The sequence below is a fragment of the Sardina pilchardus genome, chromosome 19 (assembly GCF_963854185.1).
Source record: "Sardina pilchardus chromosome 19, fSarPil1.1, whole genome shotgun sequence".
Lineage (NCBI taxonomy): Eukaryota > Metazoa > Chordata > Actinopteri > Clupeiformes > Clupeidae > Sardina > Sardina pilchardus.
This window is the reverse complement of record NC_085012.1, coordinates 29686759-29704627: the sequence shown is the minus strand read 5'-3', so window position 1 is coordinate 29704627 and position 17869 is coordinate 29686759. Positions and strand designations below refer to the sequence as shown.

Sequence of the window (17869 nt, the reverse complement as noted above, 5' to 3'; positions counted from 1 at the left end):
ATTAATGTTTCCATGCTTTTAGGGTGGATGGTTGACTGCTACATAGAAACAAAGACGTTGCAAATGTATGTGTGTGTATTTAAGGGAAATTTATGGTTGTCAATACATGTATTTCAAATTTATGTAATCTGAGAGCATTGCTAATATGATTCAGCATGTGTTACACTGAGATTAAACATCGCTTTTATGAGCCTTTAAAGAGGTGCTTTGAGAATATAGAACACTTTGAGGATAATTGCAATTTGGGAATGTTTGGGGATATTGTGGTGTTGTGTAAAATTCACTTCAAGGCCAAACAGGTCAGCCTTAGTTGGCTTTTATGTCCCTTATGTGAAACAGAAATATTTGTAATCTGTTTCATTATGGTTCCTTTTAGGTTGAAAGGATGTCTAAAAACGTCTTACCATCTGCTGTCATTGATTAACCAAGAAAAAACAAATGTTTGCATCAATATTTCATCATCTGCATCCCTGTTTGGTTTTGCATCTTATGTCATTATTTTCAGCAGAAACAAATGGTTTTGTTTCTTTTAGTAATCATGAATGTAATCAATGACCTTCATCCTGACACAAAGATAGATTAATAGTGCCATATGGCGTGAAGACGATGGTCCTCCCCGTCCATTACCTAGAAATGAAGATTTATCTGTGAGAACCAGCATGCAGCCCCATCATGGCTTTGTTCAAGACCTACATTAGACTCCACAAAAGCCCCAGACTCAGGGAGAGGTACTCGGACTTAAAAGTTAGAAAATGAGCAGGGTTTAGGAAAGGAAAGATCAGCAACATTAACTCCTGAAAAAATGGAATGTGCAAAGTCACCTTGTTTTGCAATCTGAGTATTCTTTTTCTCAGAGGACAATTTGTTTGATTTTCTGTACTATTTCTCTCTATGTCTTTCCATCAGTAGAAAATAGAATACTTTTGCAAACAGTATGTATCCTGTTTGCCATGACCCCACCCCACACCACTTGTATAGCACCATGTAGTAGGGGACTTAGACAAAGGCATGATTGTGGGAAACTAATTGTCAATAATTTATACCCTTTTAAACCCTTGGGTTTCCATGAAAGAACATTCTAAGCCCTGTCTGTGGTTATTGATGAGCACCGAGCCTTTTTAGACCAGGCATGCTCCACATTTTGTTATTGACTCTATGATTGATTTAAACCCTCATAATTAGCTGGCCTAATTTAATTAAAGTGCAATTTAACGATACAGCAGCCCTACCAAACCGTGCTTTGTCATTGACAGATATGCCTTGCCTGATATGAAATCGTAGCTGACAGATGATGTATTCTGCACAGATGCAATTCATTGACCAAGAGGGATAAAGGACTAACTAGGCCCTGAGATGCCAGCCAGCATTTTTCCACTTTGCTCTACTCCATTTCTACAGATGTAACCCGTGCACATATCTGATTTAATTTACCTAATGGCACAAAGAACCTGTTTGGATTTAATTTTATTCAAGTAATATGCATTGTGCTGAAACTTTTATCCATCTACATCAGCTGTCCCCTTATAATATTACTGAAGAATATCATAGTTTAAAGCTCAGTTTTGTCTGCTGAATAAAGGAATGAAATCATATCAATGCTTATTTCAAATACGTTCACACAGGAAATGCTATTGCTGTTTCTACTTTTGTGTGAGGGCAGCCCTTCTTGTACAACTTTACAAGATAGTGCAACATCATACTAAGTGAGAGAACTAGTAGCATGCATCAGTAGGTTGATGTTCAGATTAGTCTCAGTTTTATCCACACAAATATATTCATATTTTAGAAAATATTTTTCTCTATTCACAAATCTGACAAGTTGGGGATTAATGTTTCCAAGCAGTCCAGCCTTTTCGTTGCTAGATAGATAAAGTGTGCACTTGCTATTCTGTGAGATGACTGGTGGGACTGGGACAAACACACAAGCTGAAACTGCATACTATAAGGTCTATATTTGAGATATAAGGTTTAGAAACCAACCTGAATTTAATTTATAACAAACTAAAAATATGAACGGATGGCTATGAGGGAAGGAAAATGTTGTCATGATGGGATAAACTCTTGAGGTTGTCAGGTTGGTCATAACTCCAGGGTGGTTTGGTCTAGTGAGGAAGAACTGTACACTGGCAAAGATTCAACTGCTCAATAATACAGTTTTGATTTTGGAGTGTATGAGTGTATACAGGGCAAGCATTTTGTGTTACCTGTTTTCACAGTCAGGACATGTGCACAGCACATTAGGGCAGGGGACGAATAGACAAATGCTTTACTTGTTGAGGCACAATTATAGTTGTCTGTTATTGTGAGCCTGGAGCAGAGGGGAGGCATGGTGACCATAAAGACGTCTATGTCATAATGAGCCCCACAATGACACATGGCTCAATGGCACTGGTCCACAAATGATGTGTTAATATTTCTAATAGAAATAAATTCATATTGCATTACTGTATGAAATGTGAATTGGGCACAACAGATTGTGCTCTATAGCACCCCTCATTGTTTTCCATAAGCAATCAAGCTGGATTGTGCTTGAGAGCTTAAATTGCATTAGCTGGGCAATCTTGGCCTTTGCTAATGACTTTGACTGAGTGCACTGCCCCCTGTCTCCAAACATCCGTTCGCCAACATAAATGCAAATAACTGTCTAGGGGGGAAAGGCAAGGACCAAAATGAAACGCTGACTGAGCTGTGATACATGAACTGCTCTAAGAGGGTAGTTTTAATGGTGGATTCAAATGACCTGGCCGGGAGGGAAGGGGTTTTTAGGGAGAGACGCCACCAGTCAACTCCAATTGAATCAGCCAGTCACTTACAGGACTTAATTGGGGTAATGGCGGTTTGCTGCAAGGGACAGGGGCTCTATTATTGCTCTTTGTGGAGCCCCAGTATCCTCCTCAGGCCTCCACTGGCTTCTCATTGGGCTGGGAGTGACCACGCCAGACCTGGCCTCATCACATCAGCCACTTCCTCTTTGGAAACAGTCCTTCTACTTTGGCAGATTTTTGGCCTGGCGCTTTGATGTCAGGCCCAATTGTATGCAGTCAACTTACAATGAGCCTATTTTTGTCGATTGGATTTTTTTAAAGTTCAACGCACTAATTTTTTTGTATGTCTTCTTAAAATAACTTAGTGTGTGTGTGTGTGTGTGAGTGAGTACGTATATGTGTGTGTGTGCACGTGTACATGCAGGTATACGTGGCGGTATTATATGTGTGGCATGACTATCTTAGTCTCAGTGGCCTTGACATGTTGCCACTTCATATATTTGTGGTCCCATCTGGCAACAGATGTCTACTTGGCAATAATTAGATTAGGCACAGCCAGGCAGAGACCTGTACGTCTGAGATGGATCCTTTTATGGACAAATGAGATTTGACGTGGTGAGGTTGTCGTCTGTTGGTTTTTGGAGGTCTGCTTTTCGAAGGGACGCTGAATGAGTGTAGTATATCAACACGTATTGAGCTAGTAGTGTACCCTCTTAATGCTGCTGGTCTGAGGACAGGCCTGTGGCATTCTGCCTATACTTGGGCACTAGATGTAAGAGAAATGAATACATACAAAGCTGCCTCATATCTGTATCACATCCTCTGTCCTTTCAGCTGTTTTTCATTGGGTTATTTTTGTATTCATTGGGGGGTAGTTGATGGTGTGACAGACATACAATGTCCTCCATTCTGTATGTATATGCTTGAATGAGTACCCTCTGACCTTTTGAGTGGCTGAATCCCTTGGACAGTCCTCCCTGAGCTGAGCTGGGAGTGGGCAGACAGTGTGTGTGTGTATGTGTGTGTGTGTGTGTCACACAGCTGAGGTCCATCTCATTGCACTTGCATAAAGTCCCCTGAAGCATGGCTGTGGCACCAGGGAAAGCGAGCTCCTTTCCAGTGAGCGCTGGCTGGCAGTGGCCCAGCGGCCGTTAAAGCGGAGCGCTCTCCCTCTCTCTGTGTCCGGCCCAATAATCCCTCTCCTGCTCGGCCCAGGGAAAGCGCTGCCTTCACTACTCTCTTTTATAAGCCCTCCGTCCAGACGGCTGCCAAGTCCTAATGCCCACCTCAATAAACTAATGCATCCGGCCACCTCAAGGGCCAGACTCATAACCTCCCCATTCCTGGCAGGGCCTGGGAGGTGTCTGGCCTTGACCCAGCCGTCTCCGCTGGACTCCGGTGGCCAGTTCTGCCATAGTGGGTCCAGCTGAAGGACACTGGGCTCATCATCTGACAGGTGCGGTGAGGAAGGGTGTGCCCCACCCTCAGGGGACAGCCAGCCAGCGCTGCTGTCCATCATGGCAGCTCACGGGGGCTTCGCTCCGCCATCTGTGACACCCAGAGCTGATCACCGATCAGACGGGGTCAGCAGGAACAGCACGTGTCTGTGGTCCAGTGTGAGGAGCGGGACTGGAGGGGCCCACAGAGGGAGAGGGGGGAGGGGCACAGATGTGTATGACAGACAGGAAGAGATGGCAACATACTGACACTGATGTCTGAATGGTGAATTCCTTCTCTCTCTCTCTCTCTGTTCACTTCCTCTCTCCATTGTAGCTCCTGTTGAGCGGCTGCATCCTTCTCTTATCCTGTCTTCCCTCTCTCCCCTCTTCTCAGTCTCTCTCATCGTGTCTAATCTCCCAGAAATCAGGTCCTTCTCCATCCGCTAGTGAGGACAGCTGTGCTCCGTGCTATGAAGAGATACTCAGGGAAGCCGTGGCATTCATGTCAGACGGTGTTGTCACTCAGTACAAAACAAGCAGGCGACTGGACTGCCATCACTGTTAGCAACGCTCTTTGGAGTTAATTACATGCCAGTGTCAGTAATGATGAATGTGAATCATCCTGAGCTGTTTTTCCAGCTAGTGTTGTCAAAGGTAGCCTTTTCCTTCTTTCATCACATTCTGGATTCTGTAAATAGTGCCAAAACAGTACAAATCCACCCTTTTTTAAAAGTCTTGCCTTTCATTGAGTATTTGCTTCCCTTTGGCATTCGCCTTCGTTTGATGCCACAATATCTCCTTTCAGCTTTCCTACCTGTCATTGTTTACCTACATCCATGTGTTGATGCAGCAAAATGTGTCCTCTAAGCCCACAGCATGTTCGGGTGACTTTCTACATGAGTAAATAAATATGAGAGGCTCACTGGTGCATGATGTGTGTGTCTAACAGATGGACCAGAGAGTCTGTCTTCTCTCTCTCTCTCTCTCTCTCTCTCTCTCTCTCTCTCTCTCTCTCTCTCTCTCACACTCTCACTCCCTCACACACACACACACACACACACACACACACACACACACACACACACACACACACACACACACACACTACACTACACTGTCATGTATAACTCATTGAAAGAGCAGCTACGTATATGATGAAATTTCCATAACTAAGTCTGACGTCTTATCAAAATGGGAAAATAGCCATAGCCTTGCTTGCCCCTCACATGTATGCACACACACAGTGCTTTCTGCTTTGGAAAGAAAATAGGTGTGAAGGTGCAGGGAGCTTATTTGGCTGTGCTTGACATTTGAGTGGAGATGGGAAGGGTAAAAGGTGATAAAAGGCTGCATATTAATCCCACTGACTAACAAACTGTTTCAGACTTCTAGACAACCTCCTGCCCTTGAAGGCTGTTTTTTGTTGGAGGGTCGTGTTTAGAGGCACAAGAGACTACACATACACATACGTTCTGTGCATACAGACACATACACATACTCAAGAGAGTGGCTAAATGAATGATAAATACTATTTGCAATGCAATCCAAATGCCCTCAATTAGCCTCCCTATTTAACTGTGACCTGCCAATATTGCAAACAGCCACAGTTGCGGCTGAAAATGAAGCTAAATTTCCCAAAATTACCCCAACTTGCACTTATCTGACAGATGAAGGACGAGGAAAAGATTACATGCAGACCCAGACCCAGGTCTCATCCACATGTCAAGCAAGAGGTGTGTGTGTGTGTGTGTGTGTGTGTGTGTGTGTGTGTGTGTGTGTGTGTGTGTGTGTGTGTGTGTGTGTGTGTCTTACCTGTTGTCCTCCCCTGTGTGTGTGCTCCAGGAAGAGGAAGAGGAAGAGAGAAGAGGGGAGGAGCGCAATGGCAGAATTGAGCCAGTTGGACGAGCAGACTCCTGTGTGGAACAACATCCTGTCTCGTTAGAGTGAGTAACTAACACACACACACACACACACACACACACACACACACACACCTTAAACCTCGCCTAGTAAACCTGTCAGACAAAGCATTGGGCAGCCAGAGTGCTGCGTAAGTGGCGTAAGCTGAAATGTCTGTCATTAATGTCACACCTTGTCTTGCTCCCATTCGCCTTCATAGTTCTATTTTGCCGACATGTTCATGGCTCTTCACAGAACACACTAATGATGACGAGGCACCCATGTGCTATGCTTTGATGGCTTATATTAAATGATGAATGATAAATAATCTGCATTCATCTAGCTCATTTTCCATTCACAATTCTGTGTGTACACTAAATTATTTATCTACCTACACTCATGTTCATATCTCAAGCCATTGAGTGCGAGTGTGATTCCAGTATGTGTCTCAGTGGCACTCAAATGCAGAGACCAGAGGAGGTGCATCTGAGCCAGCAGTACAGTACCTCCTCTGCTGCCTGACTCCCCCGTGCCCTTCATTTGTCTTCTGCTAATGCTCCACTCATTCCTCATGTTAGCACATAGCAGAATCACTTGACCACTGAAGCACTACTGTAGGATTGGCAGTGATTCTATAGATGTGTGTCCTCCTCATCTGACCCAGGCCCCTGCATGCTGTACTGTACTGTAAGGGTTATGAACAGGCAGGGGTTCTCAGCCCCACCGGAGAAAAAGAAGGAAGGCGAAAAACAGGACTAGGCCACTGCAACCCTGAATCTGATCCTAATCACTTAATTGAAGTGTCTATTTGGGTCTCTCATCGACCCAGGCTTTCTAATGGCAGCTTAAATTATAATGGCAGTGGATACGGCTATGGTCACGCACGCCAGATTCTGATTGCAGTTGCCTCCTCTCTGTTTTTAGGGCTGTGTTCCTAGCCAGTGAATGCTATGGTCTTGACAAGTGTGCCAGTTTGTGCATTCTCCCTTTTTGTGTCATTCTCACACCCCTTCATCCGTCATTGTCTCACAGTGATATTCTAGAGCTGGTAGAGGTGTCTAATGCCGGAGGACCGTTGGGAATCCACGTAGTGCCATTCAGTGCCAGAGACCGAAGGTAAATTAGAACCTGAGCCCACAGAACCTAGCCTTCATGTGTTCTATGTTCTGCCTCCTCTTTGGGCTCTGCTGTGGCCTTGGCTTCCCGTCTGTGCTTGTGTGTGTCAGTGAAAACATATGCTTACCTCAATGTTCTGTGCTTGGATTGTGACTGGCTCTTTTTCTTCTCCTTTCCATTGTGTTTGGCTTGTTCTAACTGTTGAAATTCTGTCTTGTCGACTGCATGAGTCACTTTTTATGTCAGCTGCATTTTTACACAGCCTCAAGGACTTATCGACATAAGGCAAGAAAAAAAATGGACGGGTTTATTCCTGCACTGGTTACCTCAGTCATTTCACTGAATAGCAAGCACAGCGCCAACAATGGTTATATCAGCCCACCCCCCCCCCCACACACACACACACACCCACCAACACCACCACCACCCACACACACATACAGACACACACACTTACAAGGACAAGTGGCTCCGTTGTAAGCCTCATAGTTGAAAAAGAAAGATGAAACTGTCTCATATTGTCAAGGTCTATAGTCAGAATCTGTGGGAGAGGTCGTGCAGTCAGATGTGGATGATGTCCTTTGGAAGACTGTGACGGTGGATTGTCGCCCTCATCATTATATGCACACTTTACAAATGTGTGGCTTCCTCAGGACACAGTGCTCAAAGGTGACATGGAGGACGTCCCAGAATACATCACCCTTATTTTATACGCCAACAAGACATGCTGGAACGGAGGCCAACTCAATCCACACCCAATTAGAGTAAAAGCACATTTATAAGAGTGGTAGTTCGCTAGTGGAAGGACATGCGCGCGCACACACACACACACACACACACACACACACACACAGTGAGAGAGAGAGAACAAGGTCAAAATCAGATGGTGTAAAAGACAAGACCTGGTTGAACACACTAGTAAACTACTGTAACCATGTTCATTTGTTGTGGAATACAAATTTTAATCTTATTTGAAGTTCATAGCATTATCATTTTTGAAGAACCTCTAGATTTGCGTTGTATAGAATTGTATAGTCTACAAATATATTGGTAAAATCAGTTACTGCATTAGATTCTATCACCATTATCATTAGATATTCTATGCACAAGGAATTACTGCTAACATAACGGACATTGTTGAGTTAATGCAGCCCAGCCTGGTATCAGATTTGGCTTGTTTGCTTTGATCGTTTTCTATTTCAAGGCTTTTCCTCTCCAAATCTGGCACATCTGTATTTTATATGGGGAAGGACAGGGCCTGCAGATATATGCATATGCAAACACGTGCTCAAACACTCAACATAATGAAATAAACAAATAAATAAATAAACACTCCTAGATGCATTACTCCAAATGATATGATCCCATCCCATGACCGCTGCGAACTGTAAACAAGCCGTGGCTGTTAATTGCAGTGCATAAAGGGATCCTGATTGCATTATCATTCAATTACAAGCGCTGATGGGAACAGGTGCTCCCCTTCGCGGAGTGTCTTCAGGCCGATTACTCCAGACTCTGGGAGACTGTGGCAGAGGGACTTGTGTGAAGCTACGCATTCAGCAAGCCACCAGCATGCATATCAAGAGGGCAAACTTTTAGCTCAGACACACAACAGCATTTCGGCGGCAGCTGCAGGAGCAAGGGGAGGCAGGGGAGTGGAGCGCTGTGGGTGCAGCTTTATAGTCTCAGCTCCGAACGGGATGTGTGTCACACACACACACACACACACTCACACAACCACAGTGGGAATACCTGGGGATGTCACACACACACACACACACACACAAGATTTATTTGGCTTCAGCCTACACCAGGCAGACCACCTGTGCACCATCCAAATGCACATTGAGAGTGGATGGCTTGCCGCTTTGTATGTCTTCATCTGAAATTGATGTCCTTGTTTCAACACGAGAGCTCTTGCCCATTAGTGTTGCAACTTGGGAGTCTAAGGTGACTCATGTCAGACAGTTTCTGTTTCTAGATCAGTCTCTAAAATTCTTTAAAATGCGTTTGAGTTGGTGCAAGTGGAGTGTTGTTATGGCAGCAGAATTTGTCTGCAGCCTCCCTCCAGCTCCCACTCATTGGCTTATCATCTCTCTCTCTCTCTCTCTCTCTCTCTCTCTCTCTCTCTCTAACACACACACTCTCTCTCTCTCCTTCTCTCTCTCTCTCTAACACACACACTCTCTCTCTCTCTCCCTCTCTCTCTCTCTCTCTAACACACACACACTCTCTCTCTCTCCTTCCATCTCTCTCTCTCTAACACACTCTCTCTCTCTTCCTCTCTAACTCTCCCTCTCTAACTCTCTCTCTCTCTCTCTCTGTCTCGCCTTTATCTTGCTCATCTCTACCTTTAGAAACACGGCGCTCAGAGACACCTGTGCCGAGTGAGAGACAGGTATAAGGAGAGATGAGGGAGCGCCCTGATTTACTTTGAAAAGCTGCACTGAGATTTGACTGGTTTGGTTGAGTCAGATGTACTTGGCTGTGCCGCAGATCCAGATGCACAGCTCCCAAAAGCCCAGAGAGACTTCCACTGAGCTACTAGTGCGCTGCGTCTAAAGAGAAAGGTTACAGGGAGTGTTCAAGGGAGGGAGCGGACTCCTGTGGCAACAAGCTCAGAGAAATCTGACTGAGTTGTCAGCCGTGTGTGTGTGTGTGTGTGTGTGTGTGTTTGTGTGTGTGTGTGTGTGTGTGTGTGTGTGTGTGTGTGCGCGCGCATATGTTTATACACACTCCGTTATTTATAACTCACACCAACTTGCTCACTCTTTAAGCCTGTCAACACTCCGGTGCTTTTCTGATGCCTTAAGATGATCATTTCCCTGAGTCGAGATTAGGGGGTCCGTGTCCTTCGTAGCACATGTGCCGCGCAGGAGCTGACACAACAGCATTGCACAGATGGAAATGGAAAGTGAAGAAAGTTCTGGCAAGTTTGCCCTATCCCAGGTCTCACAGCTTCTCTCAACTTTGAGTCCTGGATTGACACAAGCTTATTTCACATCTCTCAGGATTGTAAATTGTGCCAGAGAATATGGAAATCTCAGCACTGCTCTGCACCGTTCCTAAACCCTCCTTCTAACCCTCTCCTCACCAATCCCTTTTTTTTGCTCTGATCTTACTAATGCACTTTGATCACTTTGTTTTCACAAAGACTAATGCAGGAGTCTACACTGTCAGTGTGCATTTCTTGCCCTCAGTCAACCCCCACACATGTGATGTGTGTGGCAGAGGGGCCCATGTTGAGAGTGTGAGTAACTGTGTTGTGGGCTGTTCCAGGACTCTGGGCCTGCTCGTCAAGCGGCTGGAGAGCGGAGGGAAGGCGGAGCAGGAGGGCCTGTTCCGCGAGAACGACTGCATCGTGCGGATTAATCACGGGGATCTGCGCAACATCCGATTCGAACAGTAAGAGCCATGTCTTCTCCCCGCCAGCAAAGGACATCCGCCGCTCTCTTGCTCTCCCGTCCAAATCCTCCATCTCTCTCTCTACTCTCTTTCTTTCCACTTGATGCGTTTCTGTGCCTCCAATCTGTTTTGATGGCTCCACTCTTGTCAGTTTCCACCCTCCCACCATCACCTTTGCTCTTTCTGACTTGAATCTTTATTCTGTTTTTCTTCTTCTTTTCTTCTCCCCTCGCCTGTCTTAGCCCTCACTGTGTGTTATCACGGTGCTGTGTAGCCTTTTTGTTATGATCCTGATTCAGTTAATCTATAAACGACTTTTTATATTCTGTGTAGACAAGCTGAAGCTAATGGCTTTAATACCGTCTCAGGTGGTATTCTTATTCTTTGTAATCGACTTGGTTTAGTATCACCTTGACCTATTGAAATGCATTGTCTTCTCAAAAATCAATTCTGCATCACAAAATGTATCCAAGGCCAGCCCTAATGGAATTAAAACAATATCCCATTCTCTATCATACCCATATTGAATAAGTTACTGTAGGGAAGTGCTAAGAACCAATCTATCTTTTATACACGGCCCTGTTTGAAGCACTCTCCCCCAAACACACACACACACAGAAAGAGAGAGAGTGAGAGAGCGAGAGAGAGAGATGCATCAGCCTGCCTCATTGATATATTGCTGCTCTTTATTTGCTAGAGTGGAAACAAGACACAGGGAAATGCAGCTAGGTCCTTCACATTGTTGACCACACTTAGGACCCATATGATGTAAGCCAATTTCATATTAGGGTTTTGTGTCAACATCCTCAGCACATCCCTGACAGGTGTTGACTGTCTGACGCAGATGTGGCACAGGATTAGACTGGACTAAAGGGCTCAGCTTTAGATTAGTGCTGGCCTTTGGCTGAGGTGGCCACTGGACTCTTTTCACCATACAGCTGATTTTCCAAAACTCTTTAGTTCATTCAGTTGGTGGACAGGCTGTAAATGAAAGGATGTTCTCAATTGTTGTCAAGAAAATGTTAATTTTATTTAGCAAAGATCTCATGGGCCCATGGGACCGTGATCAGCAAACACAAGATGCATGTCAGGTGTTCTCCTGCTTGCTCTTAGCTGAGTGTTTGGATGCAAAACACACTCTGGAGGGAGTTTCAAATCAGCCCTTTCCTGTGAATGGGGAAGTGAAATATGGTAAAAAATATTTTTGAAATCTGAACGATGACGTCTCTGACTCCCTCTTGTTTGACTTCACCCCCACGTTCTGTCTTGATTGTGCATCATGCCGAGATAATTCAAAGTGATAGTCTAATCTTATTGGATTGTTTTGCATGGATAAATATTTAGAAGTGGTTAATCTAGCTAAATGTAATGATGCATTGATGGAGTCATTTATTATTCAATCAGGAGCGGGTGCTGTGTGATTAGCCAAGTGGCACAACTCGGCTCGTTAGCATGTAGTCGGCTGTTTACTTCATCTCGCGTTTTATTTTCTTGTGTGGGGTGGCAGAAATTACCATAAGAATGAGCAGGACTCCCAGTGGCCTTGCCCTGTGTACTCATACAACGAGGTAAAGATACAGCAAAGCCAAGTAGTGTTTATTTCAGAGGAAGTGGCTTAGCACTTGTCAATAACTCATTTGGATGAGTTGTGCGCCGGTATCACGCAGGCGATAATGAGGAGACGAGAGAGCTCCGTGGGCAGGATTGTTTATATCACGCGTTCACCTCCCAGTAGAAATCATTCTCCCAGACTTCAGCATGGGACTACATGGGCCAGGCTATCTATATGCTAAGTGGCTAAGCTGAAGTTTAAATAAGGCCTGTGACTAGCAGACTAAAAAGTATATTTATTTTGTCTTGCTTGAGGTCCTTGGACTGTTTGAGGAACAGGATTGTGGTAACCTTAAGTGCACTTCCCCAAACAATGAGGTTGGAACTACATTTGCTTGGAAACGTACCATGCCACTCTTGTTTTGTGATGCCAGAAAGACATGGTGGAGTAAGAATGCCTAGTAACACTGGCAGTTGTACTGAGTATTAGCTGGGTGTAGGCATTATCTCAACATACTGTAAGCAGAATATTAGAAAAAAAGAATAGAATATATACTTTTTTGATCCCGTGAGGGAAATTCAGTTCTCTGCATTTAACCCAATTTAACCGAATTACTGAACACACAGCACACAGTGAACACACAGTGAGGTGAATCACACAACCAAATATTCAAATGCTGTGAAACAAAAAATAAGAATATCCAAATGATGTATACGTTTCGTAATTCTGATTCTTATTAGGCCCTTTGTATCTCATAATGTCATTGAATGCAATTTGGAGGGACCATTTGACATAGATTTCATGCCACGATGTTGATCCTCAGTCATTCCCCATAGAATATATGGTATTTTATTGACGTGGTGCCATGGGACCTGAGTAGCTCGTAGGCAAACAGGGGATCATATTTGATTATTGATATTCTGTTCCTATCAAATTGCTTAAATAGCTCCCACAGTGGATTAGAATCACCATTCTCTGGTACTAATGCTTACTTGTGCTTCCTCCCTAAGGCTTAGCGATTATGGAAATGGTAGATAATGTAATATGTGAATTAGCCGTCTTTCCAGCTGCTGGACCGTAATTAGCAACCGATTAAGCATGCCATACTCCTGACCTCCTCTTTTTCCTGCCTTTTCACAAAAGCAGCAACCGCTGCCTGCAACTTTAAGCAGAGATGTCATGTAGCACAATGTGTTTTATCTTCTTGGCCTAATGTAATTACTGAATTACTCCTCCACTTTGCGCGCGCACACACACACACGCCGGCCTCTTCTTTTTTTGCAGAGCACAGAACATGTTCCGACAAGCCATGCGCACTCCTCTCATCCTGTTCCACGTGGTGCCCGCCTCCAAGAAGGCCCAGTACGAGCAGCTGTCCCAGAGTGAGCTGGACGCGGCCCACTTGAGCCCGGACGCCTCTCACAACCCTGGGGACCGCAGCCACGTGGTAGTGGGAAGCAATGGTGGAGCGGGCATTGAATACACCCCGCAACGGATGTCAAGGAGCGGCCCCCACCCCAATGTGAACCCACAGGCCCATCTAGGCCACCCAGAGAGGGCAGATGTCTACCCTCCAGCACCCCTCAGCCCTGTGCTGAGTACTCCAACCAAGACGGCCACCCTCGGCCCCAGCCCCAGCCCCAGCCACATCCCCAGACCTGTCAGTGCCACTCCCTCCACCAGCTACTCCAAAAAGATTGGGCGCAGACTCAACTTGCAGCTCAGAAAAGGTAAACTGCTTACACATGAAAAAAAGACTTGAAAGATGAGAATGTTTTTTTGTTTGTTTGTTTGTTTGTTTTTTTGTTACTGTATGCTTACTGTCTTTTTGTCTCATGGATTTCCGCGAGTTGGATTTTCCCTGATCTCCAAAGCTTGTTCTCACAGCCCATCTCCATCCTAGCGAATGTTAATAGAAGATGGTATCTGGGCACCTCTGCTCTCCTCCCCTCTCCCTGTGCTGCGGCTAGCACAGTGTAACTAATACAGTTAGGACTTCAAAGAGTCTATCTTGCATTGTCAAGGACTGTCCATCCAGCGCTCCTCCCCAATCTCACGTAGAAGGGCTCCAAATCCTATTTGTTCTGCATCGCAGCAGCATCCCAGCATTTCACGGAGTGAGAGGTAGCTGGAAACGTCCATCAGAGAATGGCGTATTGGGGGAGCATTAACATGTGCAGACAGACAGACATCACACACACACACATACAGACACACACACACACACACACACACACACACACACACACACACACACACACCCACGACAAGGTTCACATGCTTGCCCTCAAAAAGGTGACAGAATAGTCCATGCAGTAAATGAAATGAAGTGACTACCTGCAAACATTATTTCTCACTGCTCCATTGTCACTTCTTCTCGCTTTACCTTGCTCCCCAACCTCCCAGGAGTTATAATCACACTTGGAAAAGTAAATAAAACACACACACACTCACACACACACACACACACACAAACACACTCACAGAAAATACAGCCATCTCTGTCAGCGAATTCTGGATTCACTTCTATTAGCTTTGCTCAGTAGGAGACAGGAGTTGTAAAGACACAATTAACTCCCCACAACAAACGTCAGTGCCTCACAGCTGTGTGAAATATTCAAAGGGCCAAGGGAACCAGGCCGTGCTACACGCTGTGTTTAATTGAAAAGACAACTGCAGGCAAAAAGGAACTGCTAACCCTGGTGCAAAGTGTGAGGTGTTGTGTGCTATATTCGTGGCTTCATGGCTCATTGTTTTGAAGGTGTTCATGTACTGTATGTCTGCATGTGTGCACTGGTGTCTGAGTGTGTCTGCACGTGTCTATTGCTTTTGTGTGCTTTTGTTTACACCTGTGTGAAGTGTGTGTGTGTGTGTGTGTGTGTGTGTGTGTGTGTGTGATCTTGTGTACCTCTGTGTCTGGGCTTGATTTGTACATTAATGCATGTGTGTCTTTCAAATTCCTTATGGGATAAGACATTGCACAAAAGGCAATCGATTTGTCTTGTGAAGGCTGACCCCTCCTCCCCACCTACTGCCTGAAGCCCACGGCTGCTCGGCGGCAGCTGGCAGAGCTGGAAGAGAGACTGGGCTCTACGCATGTTCTGCTTGCTGCCTGCTAATGCACGGGCACACTCGCGTGCAGTAAGACTGTAGTTTTGAGAGTGCACTTTGCTTGATTATGTCAGGCTGCCTGCTTTTTTACTGTGGGCAAGTAATAAGGCAGTGTTTTGCGTGCACGCAGCCGTCTCTGTGCACTGAGCCAACGTGCTGCCTGATCAAGCAGATGTTAAAGGCCTGAATACCAGCACTGTCACAGTTGCAACCATCAAAGTGGGAGAGCGTGTCAGAGAGAAAGGGAGAGGGTGGGATGCGGACCATGCTGAAGACCATAGAGGCTTTCTGGAAAGTTGGCACATTTCTGTCCAATCTGTCCTGACAAATCCTATAGAAAAGACTACAAGTGCAGGAGGATTGCAGGATAATGGGAAAAAGGGGGAACATTTTCAAGAGCTTTGAGTTGATTTTTTTTTTTTTTTGAAGAGTTAGATGATAATGTTGATGGTGGCACTGAAGCGTACACAGCGAGATGGCTGATTTAACGGTGAAGCCTGCCAGATTACCCCAGTTCTTTTCCAGGACACATTCTTTGTCAATAGCTCAGTTTAGTGGTACAATAGTGGTCAGCTTCATGTGAATTTGAGAGGACTTTCATCAATTTGTTTCACTTCTACCTTACTCTGTCAAGCTATGTTTATGTGTAATAGCAGTTTCCCAGATTTTAAGGTTAAAAAGTGTAAAAGTTGAACACTTAACTGATTGTCAGTGGGTTGTTTAGTAGTTGTTTTGTGATTAAGCCATCAGGAGAGGTCACTGAGCCTCTTTAGAGTGTGTGTAATTCAGTTGATGGACATAAGGATAATCCAATACATAAGACATGAGTGATTAATTAGCCCAAGGCTGCTAGAGATGCTTTCTCCTAATTACCTGATTGTGCTCCATTAGTGAAGAGATCTTTGCAATGTGAGGGAGCTTGATTCTGCTAATTAGCTCCACTGTTTGAACCTAGCATCACATATAGACTGTTTCCAGGCCTACATTTGTCTGAAAACAATCATTTACTCACAGACAGATGTTCATTGGTGCTGGACTGTCAGCAATATCTGTTCTCAAATTGCCTTGTACTGGTAAAATCTATGCCCTTGCCATTCAGCAAAATATAGCCTCACAAAATATGACTTTGACTCACTTTCCTCTATATTACTGTAGCACTAGTTGGTGACATTGGAAGCTTACTGAGATGTAAATTGTATTGAGGGGAATTATTGATTTCCAGCACCACCACGGGCAATTCTCTCTGATGTTCTGCATTAGCTTAATATGCCATTGCTAACTAACAGCATTCTCAATGACACAATGACACTAAAGTGGAATCTAATCTAAAATCAAATCTATATTTGTAAAATTTGCATAATAGTAATTTATAAGATTTTTATGAGGACATTACTTCCTCTTGCTTACCATGCGTGTGGTCAAATTTGCTACAACTAATGCTTTTGTATATGTTTGTAATGGTTCAAATTGAGGCCAAGATATATGAGCCGGGTGCCAGAATAGGGTTTGTATCTGAGGCTTACTATCTGGTTACCATTAACAAATGCTCTCCAATGTCTCACATGTCTCCAAATTGCAAGGAGACTCCGTCTAATGTCATAGTTGTGAGTGAAACTGACTTGATTATCATTAATGACCCCCCAAATGAAGACGCATAGCACCATCTCTTGTCTATTGCCTCTATCTAACATTTCCGAAGCGTCACCTTTTTCCTTCAATTTTCTTCAGAGAAAAAAAAGCACAGTGGCGCTGGACAGACGATAAGGTCAGTCTGCCTGACGTGTCCTGTTGTTCCCGCTATCACTCTGTTCCGTCAGGCTTCTTTCTCTGTCTGCCAATTCATATCCATTTGCCACTCTGGAAAGGTCATTTTCTGGACTAACAGCAAATTGCTTTACAGACTGCCATTCCTGAATCCTTAACAGTGTTTTCTAGGATTTAAGGTCTGCAGGGATGCAGTAAACTTCAATTTGTGTGATCTATCTGTTCATCTAAACACTCAGTGTCTGAATATCAGGGCTCAGAGCCACATGGGTGTGGTGTGGTGTGGTGTGGGCCCACCTTGTGCTCATTATGACTGGCTGCAGCATGCACTAGTGAGATATCAAACCTATTCCTCATCTCATGCTAATAGAGGCTATTTTTGACATCGCAGCAGTTCCTTTCAGAGACATTTTGGTGTTTGGAAGTATTTCTATTTTGCTCACTCTAAGATGTAAGATGTTTCAGATGAATGGAAAAGAGAATACGGTAGCAACACTTAATTTCAAAGAATGATCATTAACAGAAAGCACAATTCAGAAGCAACGATTTGACTGACCTTGGTGTGTGTGCATGTGTGAATTGATGTACAGTGAGGAGCACATGTATTTGATACCCTGCTAAAACAGGAATATAAAATCATCATTTGACAATTGATCTTAATGCCTTAACTCAAAAAATTAGTACAAATCAAACCGCCAAGGACACCAATTTTCTTTGTGATTGAAGAATGTATCGTAAATAGATAAATGTTTTCCTTAAATGCTAGGGGAAGGAAGTATTTGACCCCCTATGTAACCCTATGGGAATTTAACACATAG

The 17869-nt window shown here is 44.4% G+C and overlaps 1 protein-coding gene across 7 annotated transcripts in view; it reads left to right on the top strand.

Moving 5' to 3' along the window:
* Positions 1-17869, top strand: part of pard3aa (par-3 family cell polarity regulator alpha, a) — a 279690-nt gene that overhangs the window by 108529 nt on the left and 153292 nt on the right. For 5 of the 7 annotated variants that reach the window (XM_062520695.1, XM_062520694.1, XM_062520693.1 and 2 more), the window contains 4 exons: positions 6047-6147; positions 7136-7219; positions 10499-10624; positions 13461-13906. In XM_062520695.1, the coding sequence (XP_062376679.1) occupies positions 6047-6147; positions 7136-7219; positions 10499-10624; positions 13461-13906 (757 nt within the window). The remainder of the gene's footprint in view (positions 1-6046; positions 6148-7135; positions 7220-10498; positions 10625-13460; positions 13907-17869) is intronic. The other 2 variants (XM_062520692.1, XM_062520697.1) reach the window with 1 other exon arrangement.